Genomic DNA, 25,404 nt, shown 5'->3' with positions numbered 1-25,404 from the left:
TGAGCAAGCCCGCCGACCTTCTTTCCACGGAAAACTCGCCGCAGCGTGGGATGGTCCATACCGAGTATGTGAAGTGCTGGGGCGAGGGGCTTACAAATTGGAGCAATTGGATGGCACAACAATTCCAAACACGTGGAACATCAACTCTTTGAAACAATACTACAGTTAGCAAACAAACCAGTACTCTTTTTCCTACTTTGAGGATTTTTTCCCAAGAGGTTTTTACTCATAGAGGTTTTAACGAGGCTGGTCCTACTGAATAACGTTGTACAGGTACTATTACTGATAAAGTTTAATCTTTTCATACAGCTTCAATGCTCATTTATTTCTGTTTGAAGTATGAACAAGACTATTTCATAAAACTACGGTATACCATAATCATTAAATAATAATACCAATAACACCAAAAGTCGCATCATTATACTACGGATGCGCAAGCAAACCTACACGGACATAACAGTCATTAAGCCAACATAAGGCTACCAGCTAAACGATTAGGAAACAGCAAAACCTAATCGCGCAGACTACAAAAAGCACATATAAGAGTCTTTTAAAAAAAAAAAAAAAAAAAAAGGATCAGTCGGCCAGATTCTCATCTCCCTCCTCAACAGTTTCTTCGTCATCTATAAGCTTCCCCCCCCCCCGAACTACCTTTCCGGGATCCATATCAGAAAAGTCTCTATCCGGAGCAAGATACCTTGCCTGGTTAACAGCCCTCTGAAATCCCTCAGCAAATGCATCCAAAATATCACCTTGTTTATTATTTTCAAGCTCTTTCATTTTTGCCGACAACTCAACAACTCGGTCAGTTAGACTTAATAAGTCACTTTCTTTCTTTTTCAACAATCCAGAAATATTTTCACGACATTCTCTTTCCACCTTCAAATCAGTTTCAACCTCAGAAAGTTTTTTCTTCAACTCAGTCAGACTCGACTCTTTTGACACTAACTGCTCTTTCAATTCAGTGATTTGGGAAAATTCACAAGCTGCTCTCCTATGCCTTTTTTCTTGACTACGCCCAATACTGGCAAGTCGGAAGCCTAACACCTGAAATTTCAAAGACAATGTCTGTTAAAAAGAAAAAAGAAGCAAGACACAAAATATCAAAAAAGAAAAGATACTTGATGTAAACCTGCAGGAGCTGATCTATTCCTATATCTCCAACCTCTTCTACCCGGCTCATGTCTGACACAGTTTGAACAATTTCGTCAGCTACAACACTAAAAGGGAATTTTTTACTCCACACTGAACCAGACTCTCCTTCTTCTTCGAATACATGGAGCTTCTCTTGCATTTTAGTAAAATTTGATAAATCCTCAAGCTGAAGGCTATTGTCTTTAACCAACACCTCGTCTACATTAACCGATTCCGACTTCCTCTTCTTAAACACTATACCCTTTTTCTTTGGCTGAGGCTGGTTGACCTCGGTACCACCATCAGCTTTATCGGCATTTGAAGACGAACCATCAAAGTTTTTTGCTTTAAAACGAGACCTTAAGCTCGAAGCAGTCACTCCCGGAAAGTTACCAGCTGCAGTATCATAAAGAATTGCTCAGTCTATAAGTTTATCAGAAAAATTTAAAACCAAAATCCCCCCAATTTCTTACCAAAATATTCTAAAACAGCCGATCTATTCTCCTCCCACACCAGTAAGTCAGACACAGATATCAAACCACCCCTATCCACCATCTCAATCAGAAATGAGATAATACACTCATTACGGCCATTGATGAGTTCTGGACCTAGTATGTGCTGCGGTTGGCAACACCAATACATGGGAAACTTTTCCCCCAGATGCTCATCAAGGTAAAAGGGAAAATCTTCATCTATTGATTTCACTTTCAGAAACATTTCTTTGAAATCTTTAAAAGAAGATTTATAAAGTTTGAAAATAGCAAACCCGGGCGTACTGTTTAAATTTATCCACAGGCCCTTCCATACCCCCTTCGCTTGGAACAAAGAAAAAAACAACTCCAACTCTGCCTCAATCTCAAGGAAATCCATCAGAGCTTGGAAGCATCTGATAAAGGCCCAGCCATTCGGGTGTATTTGAGAAGGAGCGCAATTCATTTGTTTCATCACATCACACTCGAAACTAGAGAAAGGAAGCTTGACCCGCAGTTCCTCCATCACACAGCTATACATGTAAAAATTTTCAAAATCCTTTTTTCTATGAAAAACACGATCAGATCGATTGCATGGCAACAACTCTACCCGAAACCCAGTTCTTACTATCCTTCCCAAATTTACCCTATCTACACTCTCCCTATCAGAAAATAGTGATGCCCGTATATGTACATCTTGATCAACCCAACCATAGGTCTCATCATCTTCAACACCAGAAAACAACTTTTTCTTTTTATCACTCATTTTCAAAGAAGAAGCCAGTAGAGAAATTAGAAATAATAGGAAGAAGAAGCAGTTTTACTAACCTCTAGTGCTCATTCTTCTATAAGAGTTTCCACCTCCTACTCAAACACGGTAAACGTGCAGCAAGTTTCACTAAACACTAATTTAATTCAACTCTTCAGTTCCACAGTTACATCCTGACCGTTAAACTAAAGACACGTTAAACGGTTAAAAAGCCTCATAGGAAGTTGAACCAAACCATAATAATTGCATTTCACATCAACCAATGACTCATCACAAGATCACACCTCACCTCTTCGAATACCAAGGGTTGAAACTCAATTGAGACACGTTGATCTGGGGGCTCCACACGCCGAACTATAACTCGTCAATTAAAAGCTCAACCTGTCCCCACCAAGTCAGGCCAAGCTTGGGGGCTGTGATATGACCAGTAAAGTCGGTTACGAGTTATAAGCTCGGTAACGTGTTCACCATTATAACCGAATATTTGCCATAATCGGCATTCATTCTCACACAATAACGTCGGATAGGCAATAAATTCCCTCTCCAGACGTTACGACTTAAATCTAAACGCTCAACAACAAACGAGTATAAAAGGAAAAGCAGGAACAAAAGAAGGTAAGCAATCTTTCTAAGAAAAAGACTCCATACATATTCTCTTACTAATTTGAGCGTCGGAGTGCCTTTTGCAGGTACCCGATTCTTCCACCCTTTCTGTACACCGAGATTTTGGATCGCGCCTTAGGAATCCACCGACCTTATCAGGAGGACGACCTATCTGGAGCGCGACCTATACCTCGGCCTAAGCTGGTAAGAACAAATCTATTATTCTATGATATTGAATGATTAACTGATTCTAAAAATTTTCTTAAAAAGATCTTCAACGTAAACACACGTTTCCAGAAGACTTATAACATATGTATTTGAGAAATGATAGATAAATAAATTATTTTTGTAATTAAGTTTAATTAATAATTTGACTAAACTTAGTTACTAAAATGACTTGATCATATATAGTATTACTGAATTCTTTTTACATCAAATTTTTTTTACTCTGTTTTATTATTGAATAGAAAATGAGATCCACCCTAATTACAAATGAATTGCACCTAAAAAGAAGTGATAAAGAAAGGAATGGAGAGAATATAAAGGAAGGTAACTTAAGTTATGTAAACTCTAGATGTGTTTTTGATTTGGTAAGAGAGTGGGGCATAAGATAACATGTAAAAGAAGAAGAGGGGAGGATAAATGTCATTTCAAAAAGACTTTGGTGGTAAGAGATAGAAAAATGGAAAGCGATGGAAGATGATAATGCATGCACCCTCCAAAACCCAAACTTCATAATATAGAGCCCACTTTGTTTAATGCGCGTCGTTTTCCCTCAAAACAAACAAGGGACAACAGTGTGTGGGGTGAGAATCGGAGGCACACTACCAGCCGTTAGATCAACATCAACGGTCACGAGTGGATCACGGAATACTGATAAATGGCCTCCGTGAAATGGGCCGGCCCAAGAATGATTGGTGATAGACTATAAGTAAATAAGCCCCACCCTTTTCTACTTTTTTTTTTAAATATTATATTTTGTTTTCTTCATCCGTATTTAATATTTAATAGTTTTTAAATCATAATAATGTGACTCAATGTGGACGTGAATCATGATTCAGACTTTCTGATACGATGTACTAAAATGGGCCTAGCCCTATTGCTTGACTTGGTCATAAGCTAGTGTGAGTAGTGAGGCACCCCCCGGTACTTTCTCCCTCTATTATTTGCTTTGGTTTTTTGGAATCAAATTCACTTTGAACTTTGGAGCAAATGAAATGGTTGGGAAAAGTAGAATCTGGTGGTTCAAATCCGTAAGGGATAGTAAAACATAGGAGCTAAATAGAGTAGGGATAGTTCCAACCTTATTAGATCATTTGGTCCATTTTTTTGTTCTATGCATTCTTTACAACTCAAGTTTATATATGGAATAGTCTGGAATATATGAAATTCATAATATCATCACTTTTTTAAGAATATTTTTCCTTTTCGTATATGTGGTGAAAGACTGAAAAGTGAAATTCCGTTTGACCCTTTTTTTTTCTTCGTTTGTGATGTGAGAACCATATTTATCCAGTCATCCTCTCATGTTATAATATCCTTTTCTCCTTTTTAATAATATTTTTCTTTTATTTAAAAGAATAATAATATTGTATCTTGACTATTTTAACAATTAACAATGAAATTTTTATAGTTATCATGTTAATTTTTTTAATATATACAGTTCACATGTAATAATATCAAAGGATAATTTATATTTAGTATTGTTCTAAGGTAATAATTTTGGATATAGATGTGAGATCCAAATATTTTTAAGTAATAATTTTGACTTACGTATTGGAGTAGATAAGGGTTTCAACATCTAAGTCTGGACAATGGTAAAATACCTACAAAAATATAAATAATTCCAATACTTAAGTTAACAAGAATTTTATTAGATTTTGTATGAAAAATATATTCGCTCAAATATATATGTGTTGGGGTATTTATAAAGTAACAATGTAAGATTTAGTCATTTTTTGGAGATGACTTCTGTGAATTATAGGTGATTATTTTTTTACCGTATGAGAAGTTATTTCCCATGTTAAAGATAGTTATCACCAAAGTAATGAGAGGAGCACTTGCCTTGCTTCTCAAGTTAGGTCGATTACGGGTTTTAAAAACTCATGTCGGAGTCAATCCGATCCACAAAATTAGATTTTATGAATTGGACTTAATATTATTGAACCGATTTTGCTAGACCCAACTTTAAATATAGATTATCTATTAAAAAAGGTAAACTGAACTCATATTCTATAAACAGAAGTATGGACAAGTATCATTCATAAATTGAAGAAACACTCATATTCCTTTTTTTGTTCTTGCTCCTAATTAAGATGTTTGAGTAAAGCTACTCTCATGTGTAAGGGTTAAAACAAAGGCTAGCAAGTGATGATTGGCTACTTTACCAAATTTATAACTTGTTTGTACAAACTGTTTGATTTTTTTTCTTTGTTTGGAAAGTGATTGTCATATAATTGTGAAAAGATTGACCACACAAAATTTTCACTTTAGAACTCAAATCTTAAATTTGGATTTTTAAATTTTCAATTACCTTTAATTCGAACTTAAATTTTTATTTCAATTAATAGCGTACTAACGTGATATATTGATGTGTATATCATAACATGATTTATTTACGTGTCAAATTGGTATTATGTATCGCAATATTATTTATCTATGTGTATGTTATCATTGTAAGCGATTTAAATTGGCTTCTGAATTGTATTAAAAAGCTCAATTTAATCTCTAAAATTAAAGTGTGTATATCAAATTAGTTTATATTTCATAATGAACCAAACTTTTTCACTCATATGCAAAATTGCAAACTAATAAAAATTAAAGTTAAGATTCGTAATAAATTAATCCTTGATTTTTTGGATTGAAAGATAGTGCAGAGACCACTAAAAGAAATTAAAGGCTATCAAATTGTTTTGGGTCCAACTGGCAAGTATCACCCTTTAGTCGATTCACCCCCCCCCCTCCCTTTATTGGGCTAGGCCAACAAATTTTCACATGATTGAAGCCTTCTCTGACCAAGAAAAAAAAAAGGAGCACCTTCTCAACCTCCTCCTTTTCTGAGAGAATTGAATCAATTGATAAACGAAGCTTGCGTTGGCCTTGGAGTCGGAACGGCGCACTAAGGGGACTGGGTGCGTTGGTTTTCCGGGTCAGGTGCGGGTAGGGTGGTCCATCCGTTTGTTGTACTCTGGGCCTTGTGGGCTGGGCACCGTCCAAAAAAAAAACCAAACCACTCCCTGACAAAAAAAAAAAAGAAAAAGATAAAAAGAAATAACTGTTAACAAAAATAAAAAAATCCAGACCAAAATAATTTAATAAATAAAAAACCGCTTAAACCCTCGACAGCGGCAGCAGGCTAAAAAATTAGCAGACTCCACCCTTCGTCGTGAGCGGCCGCCGTCTGTTCTCTCAGTCGCATTCGCCGTCGCCGTCGCCGTGGTTTCTGTCTCTGCTTCTTCAGCTCGCTGGGGAACATAGATAGAGTGCTGTTAATGTTATTGTTTTACCTGCTGCTTTATTAGATTAGACAGATTGCAGAAGAATGAAGGTCAAAGTTATATCTCGTTCTGTTGATGAATTCACCCGGGAACGAAGCCAAGATCTTCAGGTATTCACTTCTTCAATAAACTGTTATTTGTTTTCCTTTCTCATTCACTATTTAACCTAACATTCTTGTTATTATTGAAGAGGGTATTCCGCAACTACGATCCCAACCTTCGTACTCAAGAGAAAGCTGTTGAGTATGTCCGTGCTCTCAATGCTGTCAAGTTGGACAAGGTTCGCCTCTCTTTTTCTTTCTTTCAATTAATTCGAGAATATATGATAGTTGAACGCGAATTTTTTTTTTTCTATTTTTAATTTGAGTTGTTTGAGATGGCTTTGATGTGTGTAACTAACATAAAGAGTTATGGCATATGGCTTTACTTTGTCTCTTATTTTTTTTTTTCTTTTCCTTCTTATTTGTTGGTTGAGTAGATTTTTGCAAGACCGTTTATAGGTGCAATGGATGGGCATATAGATGGGGTTTCCTGTATGGCCAAGAATCCTACCCAATTGAAATGGATATTTTCTGGTGCAATGGATGGAGGTACTTCAATTCTTCCTTATTTCTTTCTCATGAGTATATGAATGTTCCATTGTATGGGAAAAATTGGCTGAAAATTTATGCTTCTAGCTCTTGGGCTATTGAAAGAAACAGCAAGAGTGAATTCTGATTGTGAAGAATCTTCTACACATTAGTGCTTTATATAATACAATTTTTTCCCAATATAGTAATGCATCTGTTCTTTACAATTATGTCTGTCTCTGTCAGTTTTGCTGGTTTTAAGATCGATTTTCCTTTGATATAGTTGTTAAGTAATGCATCATAACTTTTCCTTTTAGAATACGCTTAATTGATTTTACGTCTTAAATTCGTATGCAAACTATGATAAATGAGAGGAGGGTTGCTTATATTTTGGGAACAAGTAACATTTATCTTTGCTGTATGTGCAGATATTCGTCTCTGGGATATAGCTTCCAGGTAATAGGGTTTCTTATATTTATTTTTCTGTTTCTGTCTGCATTTTCTAATCAATTAGCCTATGACTGTACCCATTGTATCTAAATATTTTTGTGTTGATTCTATTTATCAATGAAAAAGGCGCACAGTTTGTCAGTTTCCTGGTCATCAAGGTGCTGTCCGAGGCTTGACTGTATCAACAGATGGGCGCATGCTTGTGTCATGTGGTACTGATTGCACGTAAGATCAACCGTTTTAATCTTTTATCCAATCCTATTAAGCTATCATGACTATAACATTTAACTTCAATGGTTAGCTCTTCTGATGGAAACTGCATTTTTTGTTTTGGAGTACAGTGTTAGACTTTGGAATACTTCTGTTGATAATCTTATGGAGTTGGGTCACTCAACTAAGAATTCTGTAGAGGTAAGATGTTATGCTGCAGATTAATTTTTCCTACTCCTTTCTCACCGGTTATTCTTCCTCACACAATTTTGCAAACACTCTTCTGCAGCCAGCAAGTGTTCATGTTGGGAAGAATGCATTTTTGTAAGTATTGGTGTGATTCACCAGGAAAACATTGAAACTTGTTTTAATATTATTTTTAAGTGTAGCTTGCTCTTGAATGTTTAGGGCTGTTGATCACCAGTGGGATGGTGAACTTTTTGCCACAGCTGGTGCCCAAGTAGATATATGGAATCACAACAGGTATCAGTTTATTTATTTCGGACAAAGAACTTACCCATTTTCTTAATCTTTTTTCCCTTTAGAATTTTTTTTTATTGGTTTGTCTTTCATATTGCAGATCTGAGCCTATAAACAGTTTTCAGTGGGGAACAGATTCAGTAATTTCGGTTCGGTTTAATCCCGGAGAACCAAATCTCCTAGTAGCATCTGCTAGGTATGTGGGAATCGTCATAGATAACCATTCAGTAATTGTTTATATCAATAATTAAAATTCAAAATCCCCCCCTTTCCTTGTAAATGTCCTTATCTGTTTTACCCTTCTTTTTTCTTTTTGCTTCTGTTTTCTGCTTTGCTTATTTTTTGCCATTCATGTTGATTTTTTTTCTCTCTCTCTAGTATTTATTAACTTGATAATCTGCTTGTTTGAATACAATATTCTTATTGCGATATTCCATCTCTATTATCTAAACCCTGTTACTGAGAACTTGGGTATGTTCTGTTTCAATTTTGACAGAATTGCAGTGGGAAGAATTTATTGTTTGAAATGAGGTTTTAAAGTGATTTTAGAACAGTGGACTTGTATGGATGATATAAAATAGTCACAATTTTAAAGTAAAGTTATACTATCTACTTCATTCGCCTTGGATGTTGTGCAAGATTTCAAAGGACTTGTATGATTCATCCCATGCTAGAACATAAGTAGTTGGGTCATTTTACTTGTTTCCCCAACACGATGCATGAGTTCCTGCCCGTCTGCATATGTAATGTTTGAGTTTGAATTTATCATGAGTTATTTATTTGTCTAACCTGTTTTATTATTGTAGTGACCGAGGTATAATGTTATACGATCTACGTATGGCTACTCCAGTGACAAAAATGATAATGATGGTAATTATTCTGTATAATTAGTTTTAATTTCAACACAGGTGTAGATTTTCATTTTCCTAAGTCGAGCAATCAATTTTACTTTACTTTAGTAACTTATTCTCTTATTTACTTACTTCACAGTAGACTATATCATTGGTAATTCTCTATTGCATTCTTGCTATCATCATCATATTTGTTCTTTCTGTTTGCATTTTTATCCAAATTACTTGTTCATGACTATAGTGACCTTTTTTCCCTATGTGACAGACCAAAACAAATTCGATAGCATGGAACCCAATGGAACCAATAAATTTCACAGCTGTAAGTTCATGAGATGAAGTTAACCAGTGTTTTTTTAAGCCATTATTGTCTAAAATATTTATCTCTGTTTTTGAAATTCTGTCTTTTCAATTATTATTTGTATTCTTATGGACAAATTGCATTACCATGCAGGCAAATGAAGATGGAAATTGCTATAGCTATGATGCTAGAAAGTTAGATGAAGCCAAATGTGTTCATTCGGATCATGTTTCTGCAGTGTGAGATCAATGTTCCCTAAATATTTACTATCTTTTTCGCTTTCATAATTCTAGAATTTATCAACCATAATATTCATATTTTGTTCTACAGGATGGACATTGACTATTCACCGACTGGTCGAGAATTTGTGACTGGATCGTATGACAGAACAGTTAGTTCACTTGGACTTCATTTTAATCCTTTGTCCTTTGACTTATGTTGTTACCTAACTATATTTTTATGCTTCAACTATTGGTCTTTTCCAGGTGAGGCTTTTCTATTATAACAGTGGTCACAGCAGGGAGATTTATCATACTAAGAGAATGCAAAGGTTTGTGTAGTTTATAAATCTTGAATTGAGGGTAGTTATTTTTTATTTTTATTTATTTATTTTTGTATAGAGGTCACTAAAGGTTGATATTTTTCTCTGTTTATCAGGGTATTCTGTGTCAAGTTCAGTGGTGATGGAAGTTACGTGATATCTGGAAGTGATGATACTAATCTCAGGCTTTGGAAGGCTAAGGCATCAGAACAACTTGGAGTTGTAAGACTACTTCTGTACATCTACTATCAAATTCATAGATGCATCCAGCCATAAACCACTGCGTTATGGAAAATATATTTTGTGTCACTGCCTATATGATTCTTCGTTTACACTTGAGTATGGATCTCTTTTTATTTCTTTTTCCCCCCATTAAAAAAGGAAAATTTATTTGAGATACACACCACATTCCTGCTCAAGGATCCATTGTTGTGATAATTTCGCATCCAAAATCACAAGGTCTAGTTTAGTTGATCTACTTATGGCGTAGTTGATTTTCATTGATGAGTCGTTCTCTATTTTTATGTCAAAAGCTGTCATCTCTAGTTGTGGAGCATCTTGGCCACTTATTCCTATTGTAAGACCCTTCCCTCCTGAGGATTATAATGTTGTGTTCATGATATAGGTTCTCCCAAGGGAACGGAAGAAGCATGAGTATCATGCAGCCATTAAGAAACGTTATATGCACCTGCCTGAAGTTAAGCGTATTGCTAGGTAAGATTTGATCAAACAATTTTGTGAACCGCAACTGCTGACAAGCAATACTTTCTACTTTGTTCTTATTTTCTTTTCTTTTTCTTAACAGGCATAGGCACTTGCCCAAGCCAATATACAAAGCTGCTGCTTTGATGCGTGCCATGGTAGATGCCAGGAAAAGAAAAGAAGAGAGGAGGAAAGCTCACAGTGCACCAGGGAGCATTACGACGCAACCACTACGGAGACGAAGAATTATCAAAGAAGTTGAGTAAGGTTTTCATTGGCGAGTGGTTCATATTAAAGATCAAGCAGATATCTTTAAAGAATGTTGTAACACTGATGTGGGAGGTTCTATGTATGTCTCAGATCGTAAATCAATAGGTTATAGTTTTGTGATGTTGCCACTTGCAGTTCAGTCACAAGGCAAAGAAATTTTGGTTTGTTATTGGACTTGGTAACACTCAACACTTACGAAAAGCATCATGCTCTCTTGGACATGTAAAACGCTTTAACATGAAAAAAGGAGATTAATTTTAGACAATGTTTTACTACATTGGAGTTCTGAGGACCCAGTAAACTATATATGTGCCAAATATAAAATGATTATATTTATTTTGTTACAAATAGACTATCTTGGCTAGGGGTGTAAGTTATCGAACCGGACCGAAAATTATCGAAAATTATAACAACTGGCTTGAAAACCGAAAAAAATTGTTTTTTTGGTTTTTTTCTTTACAAAATCGATCGGTTTGGTTTGGTTCTCGGTTGGCTCGATAGAAATCGAACCGAACCAAATCGAACTAAAGATATGCATACATTTTAATATTTTAATCATTTTAACCTTTACCAATAAAAAATGTATTGAATTTGGATGTGATATATTCTTATTATTTCAGTTTATTGACTATTTTAAACCTCTAATTATTGTGATTCATATTCTGCTCATTAGGAATTAAAAACCAAAAAAACCGATCAAATTAAACTACTGTTGGTTCGGTTCGATTGTGGTAAAAACAGCAAACTGAACAGTTGTGTGTCTGTAAAAACCGAATATATCGATTTAGTTAGTTTTTGATCCAAAATCGAACCAAACCAAACCGATAACACCCCTAATCTTGGCCTTGTAGAAAAAGTATGAATGCAATATGCATCAATATTATTATAATCTCTTATTTCCTTTCCCCTTTTCTGTATGCATAAGCTTTTCTATAATATAAAAAAAAAAGAATTTAAAGGTAAATAAAATTTGTAATATTGCATTTAGACATAATTATCTAATTTAATATTGACTTTTCCTTGTTTATTTTTGTTACGGATCCAGCCCTCGAATCCCGGATCCAAGGTTAGATCTGAACCCGGCTCCACGGGTCCAACCCGCCTCTCTATTCTAGAAGGCCCAAAACCGGCCTTCTAGAACTTCTAACCGACTTTCGAAATCAAACGTCTTCCCTATCTTGGCCAAACAAGATAAGATAAGATAACTTCTATCACCTATAAATAGAGGACCCAAGTCCCTACAGGTATTCATTCATTCCTCACACCTTCTACCTCTTAGATCCATTCTGACTTGAGCGTCGGAGTGTCTTTGCAGGTACCACCCCCATTGCTCCAGTCAGATAATCCGGCATCCGCCTCAACCCGCAGGTTCCCGATCCATCTCTCTATCCGTACCAGAGACATCTTGTACATTGGCGTCGTCTGTGGGGACATTACGCCGGTTGAGTCGGAATGGCGGACGAATTTGAAGAACATTCCGTCAGCCATCAAGACAACTCCAGAGCGCGGAACCCTACCCCTGAAAACCAAGAAGCCATACTCCACAGAAGGATTGCAAGCGCTATCCATAACAAAGAAGACGCTATTATAATCACAAAAACCCGGCATCCCGAGAACCTGGAAAAATCGACCCAAATAATCCAGGAGCTCTGCCACCGAGTACAAGAACTCGAAGGCCGGAACGCCGCAAAAGAAAAACACATCACCGGAAACGAAAGTCACGCGACTTCTAAATCCAGATCCCGCCACGGCAGATCGCCAGAACGGCGACACGCCAAAAGGCATGATAGAAGCACCTCGCGCGGTCAAAGACGCGACAGATCACCAGAACGGCGACACAACAAAAGATACGACCGCAGTATCTCCCGCGACCCCGCTCACACGGAAGACGACCGACGACACAGAGACACCAAGCGCACGAGGAACGACCACACGATAATGGGAGCTACCCCCTTCACATAAAGGATCTTAAAAGCAAAACTCCCCAAAGGTTTCGATAAACCCACGGATATGAAGTACGACAGAACAAAAGATCCCCAGGAACATCTAACGGCCTTCGAGGCCAGAATGAACCTAGAAGGAGCAGCCGACGCGGTCCGATGCAGAGCTTTCCTGGTAACCCTAGCAGGGCCAGCAATCAAGTGGTTCAACGCCCTCTCAAACGGGTCCATAACCAGCTTCCACGACATCTTGCGAAAGTTCATGGCCCAATTCACAACTAGAATCACTAAAGCCAAACACCCCATCAGTCTACTAGGGGTCACACGGAAACAAGACGAATCTACAAGAAAATACCTCGACCGCTTCAACGATGAATGCCTAACGGTCGACGGACTCACGGATTCCGTCGCAAGCCTTTGTCTAACCAACGGGCTCATGAACGAAGATTTTCGCAAACACCTTACCACCAAACCAGTATGGACCATGCACGAGATCCAGAACGTCTCCAGAGATTACATCAATGACGAGGAAGTCAGCCAGGTCGTCGCTGCCAATAAACGGCAACACGGCAACACCCAGCACGGCAGTTCGGCACCCCGGCATAACCCACCACCTAGAGAAAATCAGAGGGACCACCCTAAGCCAACAAACACAAACCGACCACCCAGAATCGGCAAATTCTCTAGTTACACACCCCTAACAGCTCCAATTACCGAGATATACCACCAAATAGCGGACAGAGATATCATCCCAAAAGCTCGGCAACTTAAAGAAAGAACGGGCGGCAGCAAAACCTTTTATTGAGACTACCACCGAGGATACGAGCACAGGACACAAGACTGTTTTGACCTTAAGGACGCCCTCGAACAAGCCATAAGGGACGGCAAACTCCCAGAGTTCGCCAAAATCATCAGAGAACCAAAACGCGCGGAAAGAGACAGGTCGCCAGAAAGAGAAGGGCGCAACCCGAGGACACAAAAACAAACCCCCAGGGAAAGCCCAGAAGACGACCCAACCATAATAGTGAACGTTATCACAGGCAAGGACGTGTCAGGCAAATCGAAAACAACATTAAAAAAGGACCTCAAAGTCCTGGCCATCAGAGACCAAGCTCCAACCAATACCACCGGCAAAATGATAACCTTCCTACCCGAGGACTGCCAGCACGGCACCTCGGCTGAAGACGCCCCTTTCGTCATCTCGGCAAGAATCAGAACGGGACTAGTCCGGAGAATACTGGTGGACACCGGCGCAGACTCTAACATCCTTTTTCGAGGAGCCTTCGACAAGCTCGGGCTCAGCAACGAAAATCTCCAAACACACCGCAACGGCGTCACGGGACTCGGGGAAAATTTTCTCAAACCAGAAGGTTTCATCACCCTCCCCCTCACCATAGGGACAGGTAACCAAAGGATGACAATTCTATCTGAATTCGTGGTCCTAAAAGACTCCACCGCTTACAACGTCATCCTCGGGAGAAAAACAATCAATGATTTCTCGACCATCATCTTCACCAAATATCTTCTTATGAAATTCATAACGGAAGACGGCTCCATTGGGACCATCCACGGAGACCGAAAAGTCGCGGCAGAATGCGACAACACCAGCCTGGCTTTGCGGAAAAAATCCCGCGACGCGGCTGGGATATTCCTAGCCGACCTAGACGCCCGACAAGACGGCCAACCTAGGCCAGAATCGGAAGGCGACATGGAAGAACTACAAGTAGGACAAACCAAGGACGAATACACCTTCATCAACAGGAACCTCCCATATGACCTTAAAGAAGACCTTTCCCAATTTTTGAAACAAAACAGAGACTTGTTCGCCTTTACGCCAGCCGACATGCCTGGGATAGACCCCGACCTAATGTCTCACCGGCTAGCCGTAGATCCCAAGGCCAAACCCGTGGCACAAAGGAGACAGAAAATGTCGTCAGACCAAGCAACCGAGGTCAGGAGACAAGTACAAGCCCTACTCGAAGCAAACTTCATCCGAGAACTACCCTACACGACGTGGTTAGCAAACGTCGTACTAGTAAAAAAGTCCAACGGGAAGTGGCAAATGTGCGTCGACTACATAGACCTCAACAAAGCTTGTCCAAAAGATGCCTTCCCCCTGCCAAACATCGACGGGTTGGTGGATGCCGCATCCGGACATCGATATCTCAGCTTCATGGACGCATACTCCGGCTATAATCAAATACCCATGCACCGACCCGACGAAGAAAAAATGGCATTCATCACCCCTGATGGAACGTACTGCTACACAGTCATGCCCTTCGGCTTGAAGAACGCCGGAGCCACCTACCAACGGCTCGTTAACAAGATATTCCAAAACCTGTCCGGAACAAAACTAGAAGTCTACATAGACGACATGCTCGCCAAGACCGACTCCGGCGAAAAACTCATCGGCGACCTCAAGGTCATAATGAACACCCTACGAAAGCACCAAATGCGACTCAACCCGACAAAATGCGCCTTCGGAATGGAGGCAGGGAAGTTCCTCGGCTTTATGATCACACAACGTGGAGTTGAAGCCAACCCAGAGAAATGTCGCGCCGTCCTTGAGATGACAAGCCCAAAAAACATAAACGACATCCAAAAGCTCACCGGCCGATTGACAGCACTATCTCGCTTTCTCGGAGCTTCGGCCCAAAAGGCAATCCCCTTCTTCAGACTGATGAAAACAGCAACCCCCTTTAAATGGGAAGCAGAATGCGAAGAAGCATTCCAACATTTCAAGAAAGTCCTAGCGGAACCACCAGTCCTCGCCAAACCCCAAACAGAGGAGACTCTCTACTTATACCTCTCCATAACAGAAGAAGCACTCGCAGCGACACTCATCCGCGAAAACGAGAAGAAAGAACAAAAACCCATATATTTCATAAGCAAGGTCCTACAAGACACGGAAACTCGCTACTCGCGCCTGAAAAAGCTAGCCTTCGCCCTCCTCACGGCCTCCCGACGTCTGTGGCAATATTTTTAGGCCCACCCTGTGACAATTCAAACCGACCAAGCAGTTAAACAGGTACTACAAAAACCCGATTTAGCAGGAAGAATGCTAGCATGGTCCATCGAACTATCCCAGTTCGATATCAAGTTCGAACCCCGATATGCAATCAAAGCACAGGCCATGGCCGACTTCATCGCCGAGATGACGCCGGGAAACTCCACCCCCGAATCATGGAAACTACACGTTGACAGCTCCTCGAACGTCACTTCCGGAGGTGCCAGAGTCATTCTCGAAAGTCAAAACGGATTCGTGATCGAACTGTCAGTACGATACGAATTCCCAGTCTCAAACAACCAAGCAGAATATGAGGCCCTCCTGGCAGGCTTAGCCCTAGCCAAAGAAATCGGAGCAAAGGTCCTGGAAATAAATACGGATTCACAAGTAGTCAGTTCCTAAATTAACGGAGACTACCAAACATGAGATCTCCTGCTACAACAATACCTTGCCAAAGTTAACAAACTAAAGGAAGAATTCAACCACGTAACCATACGGCACGTCCCCAGGGAACGTAATGCCAGGGCCGACCTCCTCTCTAAACTAGCCAGCACTAAACCAGGACACGGCAACAAATCGCTAATTCAGGAAGTCGTCAAATCACCATCCATATCCATGACGGCTAACGCCTATCTAACACTCTTACACCGAGGATCGTGGACCTACCCCATCCTACAATATCTCCTCAAAGGAACACTGCCCGAAGACCCCAAAGAGGAAAAACGGACAAAAAGGGAAGCGGCCAACTATACAGTCGTTGCGGGACAATTATACAAACGCGGATTCTCGCAACCCTTGCTCAAATGCGTCGAAACTGGGGACACAGAGTACATACTCCGCGAAATCCATGAAGGTTGTTGCGGCCACCACGTCGGAAGTAAAACCCTTGCCCAAAAAGTCATCCGGGCCGGCTACTTCTGGCCCACGGTCATCCGGGACTCCGCGCAGCTAGTAAAAAACTGCGACAAATGCCAAAGGCACGCCAATATCCACCAAGCAGCCCCACACCAGCTCAGCATCATATCGGCAGAGCGGCCATTCGGCACTTGGGAGATCAACCTTGTCGGACCTTTTCCCACGGCACCCGGCCAACTCCGATACCTCATCGTCGCCATAGACTACTACACCAAGTGGATCGAGGCCGAGCCCCTGGCCTCTATCACGGCAACCCAATGTCGAAAATTCCTCTGGCGACAGATCATCACCCGATTCGGGATCCCTGAGATCGTCATCGCGGACAACGGAACCCAGTTCGCTGACAAAAAATTCAGAGAATTCCTAAAAGGACTATGCATATCCCACCGTTTTAGCTCAGTAGAACACCCCCAAACAAACGGACAGGTGGAATCCGCAAACAAAATAATAGTTAAAGGACTCAAGAAACGGCTCGACGAAGCCAAAGGACTATGGGTGGACGAACTCGGATCGGTCCTATGGTCGTACCGCACGACCCCCCAAACGGCCACCGGGGAAACCCCCTTCCGATTAACATACGGCACGGAGGTCGTTATCCCAGTGGAGATATGAGACCCCAGTCCACGGAGAATGATCGGGGGTAACAACGAAGAAGTAGAACAAGACCTCACTGACGAAGTAAGAAGCATAGCCCATCTTAGGGAACTAGCCCTAAAATAGAGAATCAGCCTAAGATACAACAACGGAGTCATCCGGCGAGAATTCGCAGCTGCCGACCTCGTCCTACGACGAAACGACATCGGTCTCCCAACCCCAGGAGAGGGGAAACTCACCTCCAACTGGGAAGGACCATACAGAATCAAGGCGGCAATCGGAAAGGGAGCATATAAGCTCGAACGGCTTAACGGCGACGAAGTCCCAAGGACGTGGAACGCCGCCAACTTACGACGATACTACACTTAGACCGACCTCCCTAGGTTACCCTTTTTTTTATTATGTCTTTCCTTTACTTATCTTCCCCTTTTACAATTTTAAATTTCAGAATTTGCCTAAGTAACAATCTCGAGTACTCTTTCCCGCCATAGACGGAGGGTTTTAACGAGGCCCAACCATCAATAAAATTCCATTAAGCTATTTCCATCTTCTTTTTCCTTTTTAAAAGTATCCCAAATACGGAACAAAAATACGGCCACCACTGGGGAACCGATGACCCCCAGGCCCGAAATACGGATATCCATGAAAAACCGACCTCACGACGGTCCGCTCACTCCAAACAGGGAACAAAATAAAAAACATAACAGCTTAAAACAGAATACAAAAAGAGGCCCGAACGGCCCAAAAATCATTAAACGAAGTTTAAAGCTAATGAGTTCACGGTTACACGGCCCACGACCAAATACCCAAAGCAAAAACTTAGTTCAAAGCAAATTCAAAACACAAGATATAAAACTACTCAAGGTCGACAATTCGGCCATCACGGACGGTCTTGAAAGCCCCCCATCACAGACACGTCCACACCCGGAGCCAACACCAAGGCTTGAGCCCTCATCGTCTCCTCGGTGGCAGCGATCGCACCCTTAGCATCAGCCAACAGCTCCGTCTTTTCTTTCTTCAAGGCAGCAACTTCGGCCTTCAAAACTTCCAACTCGCCAAGAAACACGGCAGCCTGAGAACCCGCGTCGGAAGCCCGTTGCCGCTCCTCGCCCAGTTGGGAAAGAAGCGAAGTCTCAACCTCGGACAGACGGAGGATCTCCGCCCCGGCTTCCTCGGAAGACTTCACTGCCTTCTCCCTCGCTACCTCGGCAGCCTCGAGCTGCTTTTTCAACTTAGCCACCTCAGCTTGCGAATGACGGAGCTTCTTGTCCAACAAACCAACCTGAGCCATCACGGGCTCAGCCTTCCGAACAACAACAGCAGATCGGAGGAGGGCACGATACACCGACTTAGCCTGGAACGAAACATCACAATCATCAAAAAACGGCTCTGTGCCCGGCATCAGGTGCTGATCTATGAACCCCGAAGTATCAAAACGTCGATCCATCACACTGGGCACAACACCCTCCTCCTCGAAAGTCTCGCTGCTAGGTTCCTCAGGCCTCTTTCTCTTCCGAGAAGCCTCGGCAGCTGTGACCACGACAACTTCAGGCGAATTCACGGGACCAGGCGAAGCCCGAGCATCGGCCCTCACCCCCGACGAAACCACCTCCTGAGAAATAGCCTGAGAGTCCACGGCGGGATTAGAGACAGGGGTAGCAGGAGACGACGATCCCTCCTCCCGACCCATCGCCGCCTTCAGCCATGCCAAGGAAGTCAAACCACCAGCCATCTCAACTAAAAGAAACCAAAGAAAAATCAAGTTACAAAAACGGGAAAACAAACATGAAAACCAAAAAAGAGACAGCCACACACCAATATACGTCCGACAAGCCTCAGGATCCCCCATGACATCTCGAGGATTTAATGGGCGGTCGCCAAACAAATGCCACAAGACACTGGCAATGTCCTTATCCTCGGAAGACAGACCATCATAAGTAACCTTAGTCAAAACCGAAGGCCCGGCACGGAAATTCCAATAGGTCGGAAACCGGCACACGCCCTCTAACGACAACCAAAATGGATGATGCCCCCGGACGGGGCGCACCTTAAAGTACTCTCTCTTAAAACCATGAAAAGAGTCTTCAAACAAACAAAAAATACGGCGATGAGGCTGAGCCCGGAACGACATATACCCTTTCTTATGCTTCCCCTCCTTAGACGGAAGAGTACATAAGAAAAGAAAAATGAAGACATGAACAGAAACCGGGAGATCGAGATATTGACACACAAGCTCAAAAGATCGAACGGCTGCCCAACTATTCGGGTGAAGCTGAGACGGCGCCACGGAACACCGACTCAGCAGCTCCTAAACAAATGGCGAAAAGGGAAGCCGCACGCCGAGCCGAGTGAACATCGACTCGTAAACCCACATCCAGTCCGGCACAGTGGGCGAATGGAGGTTCAAGTAACAAACGCGCTCGTCGGCATCCGGGAGGACGAGCTCATACTGTCTCTCCTCATCACCACCACCACAAATCACCCCCTGATCACGGAGCCTTTGAAGATCATCCTCCGTCATCCGTGACGGAACGCCCCACACATCGCTAGTCACCCAAGTGTAGCGAGCAGGGACGCCCCTAGAAGGGGCTATCGGGGCACCTACACCCTCACTTCTCCGCCAGTGCATACCTAAAACAGGGAGGAGCACCACCATCAGCCTACTAACCCTACGCAGAAGCAAGAAAAAAACCTACCACGACTACCAACACGGCGGTGCTCAGCCCCTTCAAGGCACAAATACCACCACCCAAAACACAAAAACACAGCGCAAAAAGGAAAATGGCAAGAACAATGCATGGAAAATACAGAACAACGAACATCACAAAAGTGAAAAACAAGAAAAAATAGAGAAAAACCAACCTGACAACGCAGAAAAAGCCTGAGAAAAAGCTAAGAAACAGAAGCTCCACCTCCAAGCAACACCAAAAACACCACACAGGAAAAGAACAGTTTCGAAAGAGAGAGCGAAAGTGAAACAAAACGAACGAAGCAAGCAAAGAGTAAAACCAAAACGGTTTTTAAAAGGGACAGCAAAAGACACAAATAGCCCTATGCAATGAAAGGCGCGTAAGGGCAAAAAAGGAAAACGTCCCCTCACATTAAATGCCCCTCGAAAAAAGAAACTAATAAAGCACGCCTCGAAGAACGCAACGGACGCAGTGGATACAGAAGAGTCGCGTCAGACCAAAACGGCCAGACGAACCTTCAGCGCGATCATCAAGGCCAAAAGCTGAGATAACGACCTCCCTTCGAAGAATCCAACGACCGCCCGAGAAAAAACTAAAGACCTAGCCCGCGGCCAAAGCCACATCTCCCAGCGACAGACCGACCTTGCTCGCTCTCCCGCTGCGGGGGCAACTGTTACGGATCCAGCCCTCGGATCCCGGACTCAAGGTTAGACCCAAACCCGGCTCCACGGGTCCAACCCGCCTCTCTCTTCTAGAAGGCCCAAAACCGGCCTTCTAGAACTCCTAACCGACTTTCGAAATCAAACGTCTTCCCTATCTTGGCCAAACAAGAAAAGATAAGATAACTTCCATTACCTATAAATAGAGGACCAAAGTCCCTACAGGTATTCATTCATTCCTCACACCTTCTACCTCTTAGATCCATTCTGACTTGAGCGTCGGAGTGTCTTTGCAGGTACCACCCCCCATTGCTCCAATCAGATAATCCGGCATCCGCCTCAACCCACAGGTTCCCGATCCATCTCTCCACCCGTACCAGAGACATCTTGTACAATTTTCTAATTTATTGTCGTAGGATTTGTACATTTGCTTGATGAAATTTATATATCATGTTATTTTTTAATTATTTTGAAATTACATATCTTTGTTACACGTGCACACGCACTTACATTACTAAGCACACATTAGTTTCACTTTATTGTGACAAGTTATGATTATAAAAAACTTTATAATAGAACTGGAGGCAATTTGGCCTATTCAAAGTCAGAGGAAGCAGCTTAAGGTGTCCTTTTGCTACAATGATGAGCAAAATCTAAAGCTGACCTTTTTTAATCAATTTTAAACTTGAAGAATTCATTATAGTGTTTACTATATAGTATATAGCCACTTCATGTTTGCCGAAATGTGGAACGAATCTACTATTGTGGTTACTAGCTTACAAGGAATTGCATACCAATATTATTTGTTATCCCTTAAAAAATGGAATGCTAATCTGTTATGACAGCCAGATATTTATTTTTGTTAGCAACCCTTTGTGTTGCTTATAGTATCTAATATGGGTGTAAATGCTAGGCACATTCGGTTGAGGCATTATTCTTTGTGGATGTCACAACTCACAAGTCACAATGGACTCTGCACAAAAGACAAAAGTGTCATAATATAAATTAGAAAAATAATGTTTGCATCATTCTTTTTTCATACTTTTCTTTACAAATTTTTTAATGATATAAAAGACAATTTTTATTTTTGTTCTCATTATCAATCATTTTTAATATTAAAATAAAAAACATACAAAAAATATGTATAAAAATAATACATATAATATCATTCTATAAATTATATTAGAAATTATAGGGGTAAGGTAGAATGATTTAGAATCAGCCGTTTAGGCTTTCAGCAATCACAATATATTTTATTTTATTTTTAATACAACCATGGAAAGTGTGATGTTTTTTAATATTATAAAGTAGAAATTTATTCTATGCTAATATAAGACTTAAAGTTCTGATTTTTTATGGATAAAAAAAACTAAATTATCAGAGTTTGTTTTTGTACGTCTTGTATTCTAGTTTCTAAATAGATTTGTGTTTCTTAATATTTTATTATTACCAAACAAAACCTATGGGGAACAAGAAGAGTTTATCTGTTAGAGCAACGACTACACCAAAATATATTGAAGAGAATTAACTATAAATATAAATTTGATGTTATAAAATTATTTTCCAAAAGAATGTACACATCTATATTGAAATTGAATAGTCAAGTTGCAGATATTCATTTGTGAGATAGGACAAAAATATCCCTAAGTAAAGAAAACAATTGAAAATTATATGTTTGACATGGCTCATCAAATAAACTAAAATATCTAAGGCTTGAATAAGAAAATGTTGCAAGGCAGGAAAATCCTCCAAATGGCAGCAACATATGAATCCTCAAGTCTCCTCCAATGTCTTTTCCTTCTTGTCCTTAGCAATAATTGGACAAACAGAAAGAGTCAAGGTCCCATGAATTTCATTCAGCAACGCTTGACATTATTATATTTTATTTAAAATCCAATTAACAAGCTTATTACTTTGTCAACCATAACACTAAGAATGATCATAAACATTTATGCTTTATAATGTGAGGAACAACTATGGATTGTGATGCTCTTACTCTATCCACTATGACTATCTCTTCACCAGGATTGTTACCAACTGAGACATTGTTAGATTCTTTGGTTCACATATCCAATGAAGTTGTCTCAATAGAGAAGCTTCCATTTGTGCAAATGAGGAATGTCTCATCCATGATAAGGAGGATCAAGCTTCTCTCTTCATTGTTTGAAGAGATTCAAGAGGCAGAAACACCACTCCCTCCTTCTTCAACTCTTTGCTTCACTGAGCTTTTATCAGTGATCACAAGGGGTAAGGTTTTGATCCAAGAAATCAAAGATGCAAGCACCCTTTGGGGCCTGATTCAGTTAGAATTCATCTCAAACCAATTCTATGTTCTTGTTAAAGAGATGGGAAGAGCCCTTGATATCTTGCCTCTTAGATTGCTCAACATAACTGCAGATATAAGGGAGCAAGTGGATCTTCTTCACAAACAAGCGAAGCGAGCCGAGTTAACCATTGATCCTAGAGAGCTCCAAAGAAGAGAAATGCTTCTAGAAGTAATGGCCAACAACATGATGCAAAACAAGAAGAACAAGGGCTATATGGATTTTGGTAAAATGGAAGAACTGTTAAGCAGCATTGGTTTGAGAACTATATCAGATTATGATATAGAAATTTCAAAGTTGGAGATTGAAGCTCAGAATCAAGCAGGAACAGGAGGACTAGTGGTTGTGTCAAACATAAACAACCTCATATCTCTTGTTTCTTATTCCAAATCAATGATTTTCAGAGATGGAGAAAATGAAGAAAGTAAGAAAGAATCTTGTTCATATTTGTACAACAAAGTCAATGATAGCTCTTCATCTTCTCAATCCATGTCAATTCCTGACGAATTTCGCTGCCCAATTTCGCTTGACTTAATGAGAGATCCTGTGATTGTTTCATCCGGCCACACATATGATCGAAATTCGATTGCGCAGTGGATAAACTCTGGCCACCATACTTGCCCCAAAAGTGGACAGAGGCTAATCCACACTGCTCTGATACCAAATTATGCACTGAAAAGTCTTGTTCAGCAATGGTGCTATGACAACAATGTTCCATTGAATGAGCCTAATTCTTCTGTTTCCGAGGAAAAGAGCAATAAGAAGAACTCAAATGACGGCGCTATTGATCACATCTCTGCCAACAAAGCGGCTGCAGATGCTGTGAAAATGACAGCAGAGTTTCTGGTTGGAAAATTGGCAACAGGCTCAGCTGACACACAAAGACAAGCTGCCTATGAGCTTCGTTTACTCGCGAAAACCGGCATGGACAACCGGCGAATCATAGCTGAGGTAGGTGCTATTCCTTTTCTGGTAACACTACTTGGATCACATGATCCAAGAATCCAGGAACATGCAGTGACTGCCATGTTCAACCTATCAATCTATGATAACAACAAGGTTCTGCTCATGTCGGCCGGCGCAGTGGACAAAATAGTCCAAGTTCTAGAACAAGGGAGAACAATGGAAGCCAGAGAGAATGCTGCAGCAACAATATTCAGCTTGAGTATGTTAGATGAATGCAAGGTTCAAATCGGAGCGCGGCCGAGGGCGGTTCCTGCATTAGTCCTACTCTTGAAAGAAGGCACACCAGTTGGGAAAAGAGATGCAGCAACTGCACTATTCAACCTTGCAGTGTACAATCCAAACAAATCAATAATTGTGAGTTCTGGTGCAGTTGATGTGCTTATTGAATTGCTAATGGATGATAAAGCTAGCATTACTGATGATGCATTATCAGTTCTTGCTTTGTTACTTGGATGCTCACAAGGACTAAAAGAAATAAGGAATAGTAGAGAGTTGGTGCCACTTCTCATTGATCTTCTAAGATTTGGATCAGTCAAAGGGAAGGAAAATTCTATAACACTTCTTCTAGGATTGTGCAAGGAAGAGACCGAGGTGGTTGCGCGGCGGTTGCTGGCGAATCCAAGGAGCGTGCCGTCGCTTCAAAGCTTGGCTGCTCATGGCTCATTGAGAGCTAGAAGGAAGGCTGATGCATTGTTAAGGTTGCTCAATAGATGCTGCTCTCAGCCTCATCATTCTCTTTGATTCATACATGTATTTTGTATATTCTTCTTGTCATTCTTATAAGTTTGTTACCATGATTTTTCACTAGCAAATAATTCTTAGATCACTTAGTTACAAAGTTGTCAAAACATTTTTAATTTCTTTGTTGGATTCAATCACATTTCTTTAGTAAACACTTGTTATCCACGCTTTTTTTAGCACTGAAAATTGGAAAAAATTTTAAAAATTTATTAAATATTATTTTATTTTAATTTTGTTCTAAAAATTTTCATTTTACATCAAATGTATTTCTGATCGCCAATGATAGAATTTTATATTCGATTTACTTGTGTTAAAGGTTGTTCTTGTAAAATTATTGCTAAATTGATCTTAAACTTCTTAAAAAATTAGCTAGCAAAAATATTTTTGATGTAAATAAAAAATTTTTGTGATAAAATTAAAACTTAAAATTATTGTTAATATTTTTGATAAATTTCAAAGACAATTTTTTTTTTAATTTGTTTTTATCACTTGACACCTCTTACTAGATAGTGTATATATGATATAATTGATTTTAGTTTTTTACACCCATCTAAAAATTTAAAAAAAAAAAAAAGTCGATTCAATATACAGAAAAACAGGTATATATAATACAACTTTTTTTTTTATATGAAAAATTAAATTAACTTTTCACCATTGCATCCATATAGCTTGCCAGAGATTTTGATGTATGGGGTTTTACAATTACACCCAATTTACTTGTACT

The 25,404-nt window shown here is 40.4% G+C and overlaps 2 protein-coding genes and 1 pseudogene across 2 annotated transcripts; all 3 read left to right on the top strand.

Moving 5' to 3' along the window:
- Positions 1-6,267: 6,267 nt before the first annotated feature.
- LOC107609265 (WD repeat and SOF domain-containing protein 1) lies at positions 6,268-11,119 on the top strand. The gene is made up of 17 exons (XM_016311151.3): positions 6,268-6,583; positions 6,664-6,753; positions 6,952-7,063; positions 7,471-7,498; positions 7,619-7,717; positions 7,834-7,903; positions 7,992-8,026; positions 8,111-8,185; positions 8,283-8,378; positions 8,989-9,052; positions 9,299-9,352; positions 9,485-9,570; positions 9,662-9,722; positions 9,817-9,881; positions 9,989-10,094; positions 10,498-10,586; positions 10,678-11,119. The coding sequence occupies exons 1-17, from the start codon at positions 6,518-6,520 to the stop codon at positions 10,838-10,840; spliced, it is 1,359 nt and encodes a 452-aa protein (XP_016166637.1). The 5' UTR covers positions 6,268-6,517; the 3' UTR covers positions 10,841-11,119.
- Positions 11,120-12,296: 1,177 nt separating this feature from the next.
- Positions 12,297-15,770, top strand: LOC148550304 (uncharacterized; annotated as a pseudogene).
- Positions 15,771-22,556: 6,786 nt separating this feature from the next.
- On the top strand, positions 22,557-24,832 carry LOC107609868 (U-box domain-containing protein 1-like). The gene has a single exon (XM_016311920.3). The coding sequence runs from the start codon at positions 22,626-22,628 to the stop codon at positions 24,678-24,680; it is 2,055 nt and encodes a 684-aa protein (XP_016167406.1). The 5' UTR covers positions 22,557-22,625; the 3' UTR covers positions 24,681-24,832.
- The last annotated feature ends 572 nt before the right edge of the window (positions 24,833-25,404 follow it).

This window comes from Arachis ipaensis, chromosome B7 (genome assembly GCF_059453495.1).
Source record: "Arachis ipaensis isolate K30076 ecotype BB chromosome B7, ASM5945349v1, whole genome shotgun sequence".
Taxonomy (NCBI): Eukaryota; Viridiplantae; Streptophyta; class Magnoliopsida; order Fabales; family Fabaceae; genus Arachis; species Arachis ipaensis.
Note: the sequence above shows the minus strand (reverse complement) of the source record. Positions and strands in the feature narration are given on the sequence as shown.

Excerpts from the sequence above, each read along its gene's own strand:
- LOC107609265 (XM_016311151.3), top strand. The coding sequence starts at position 6,518 with ATGAAGGTCAAAGTTATATCTCGTTCTGTTGATGAATTCACCCGGGAA. Across the intron at positions 8,186-8,282 it reads GATATATGGAATCACAACAG|ATCTGAGCCTATAAACAGTT; the intron begins GTATCAGTTTAT and ends TTCATATTGCAG. Across the intron at positions 9,353-9,484 it reads AACCAATAAATTTCACAGCT|GCAAATGAAGATGGAAATTG; the intron begins GTAAGTTCATGA and ends ATTACCATGCAG.
- LOC107609868 (XM_016311920.3), top strand. The coding sequence starts at position 22,626 with ATGGATTGTGATGCTCTTACTCTATCCACTATGACTATCTCTTCACCA.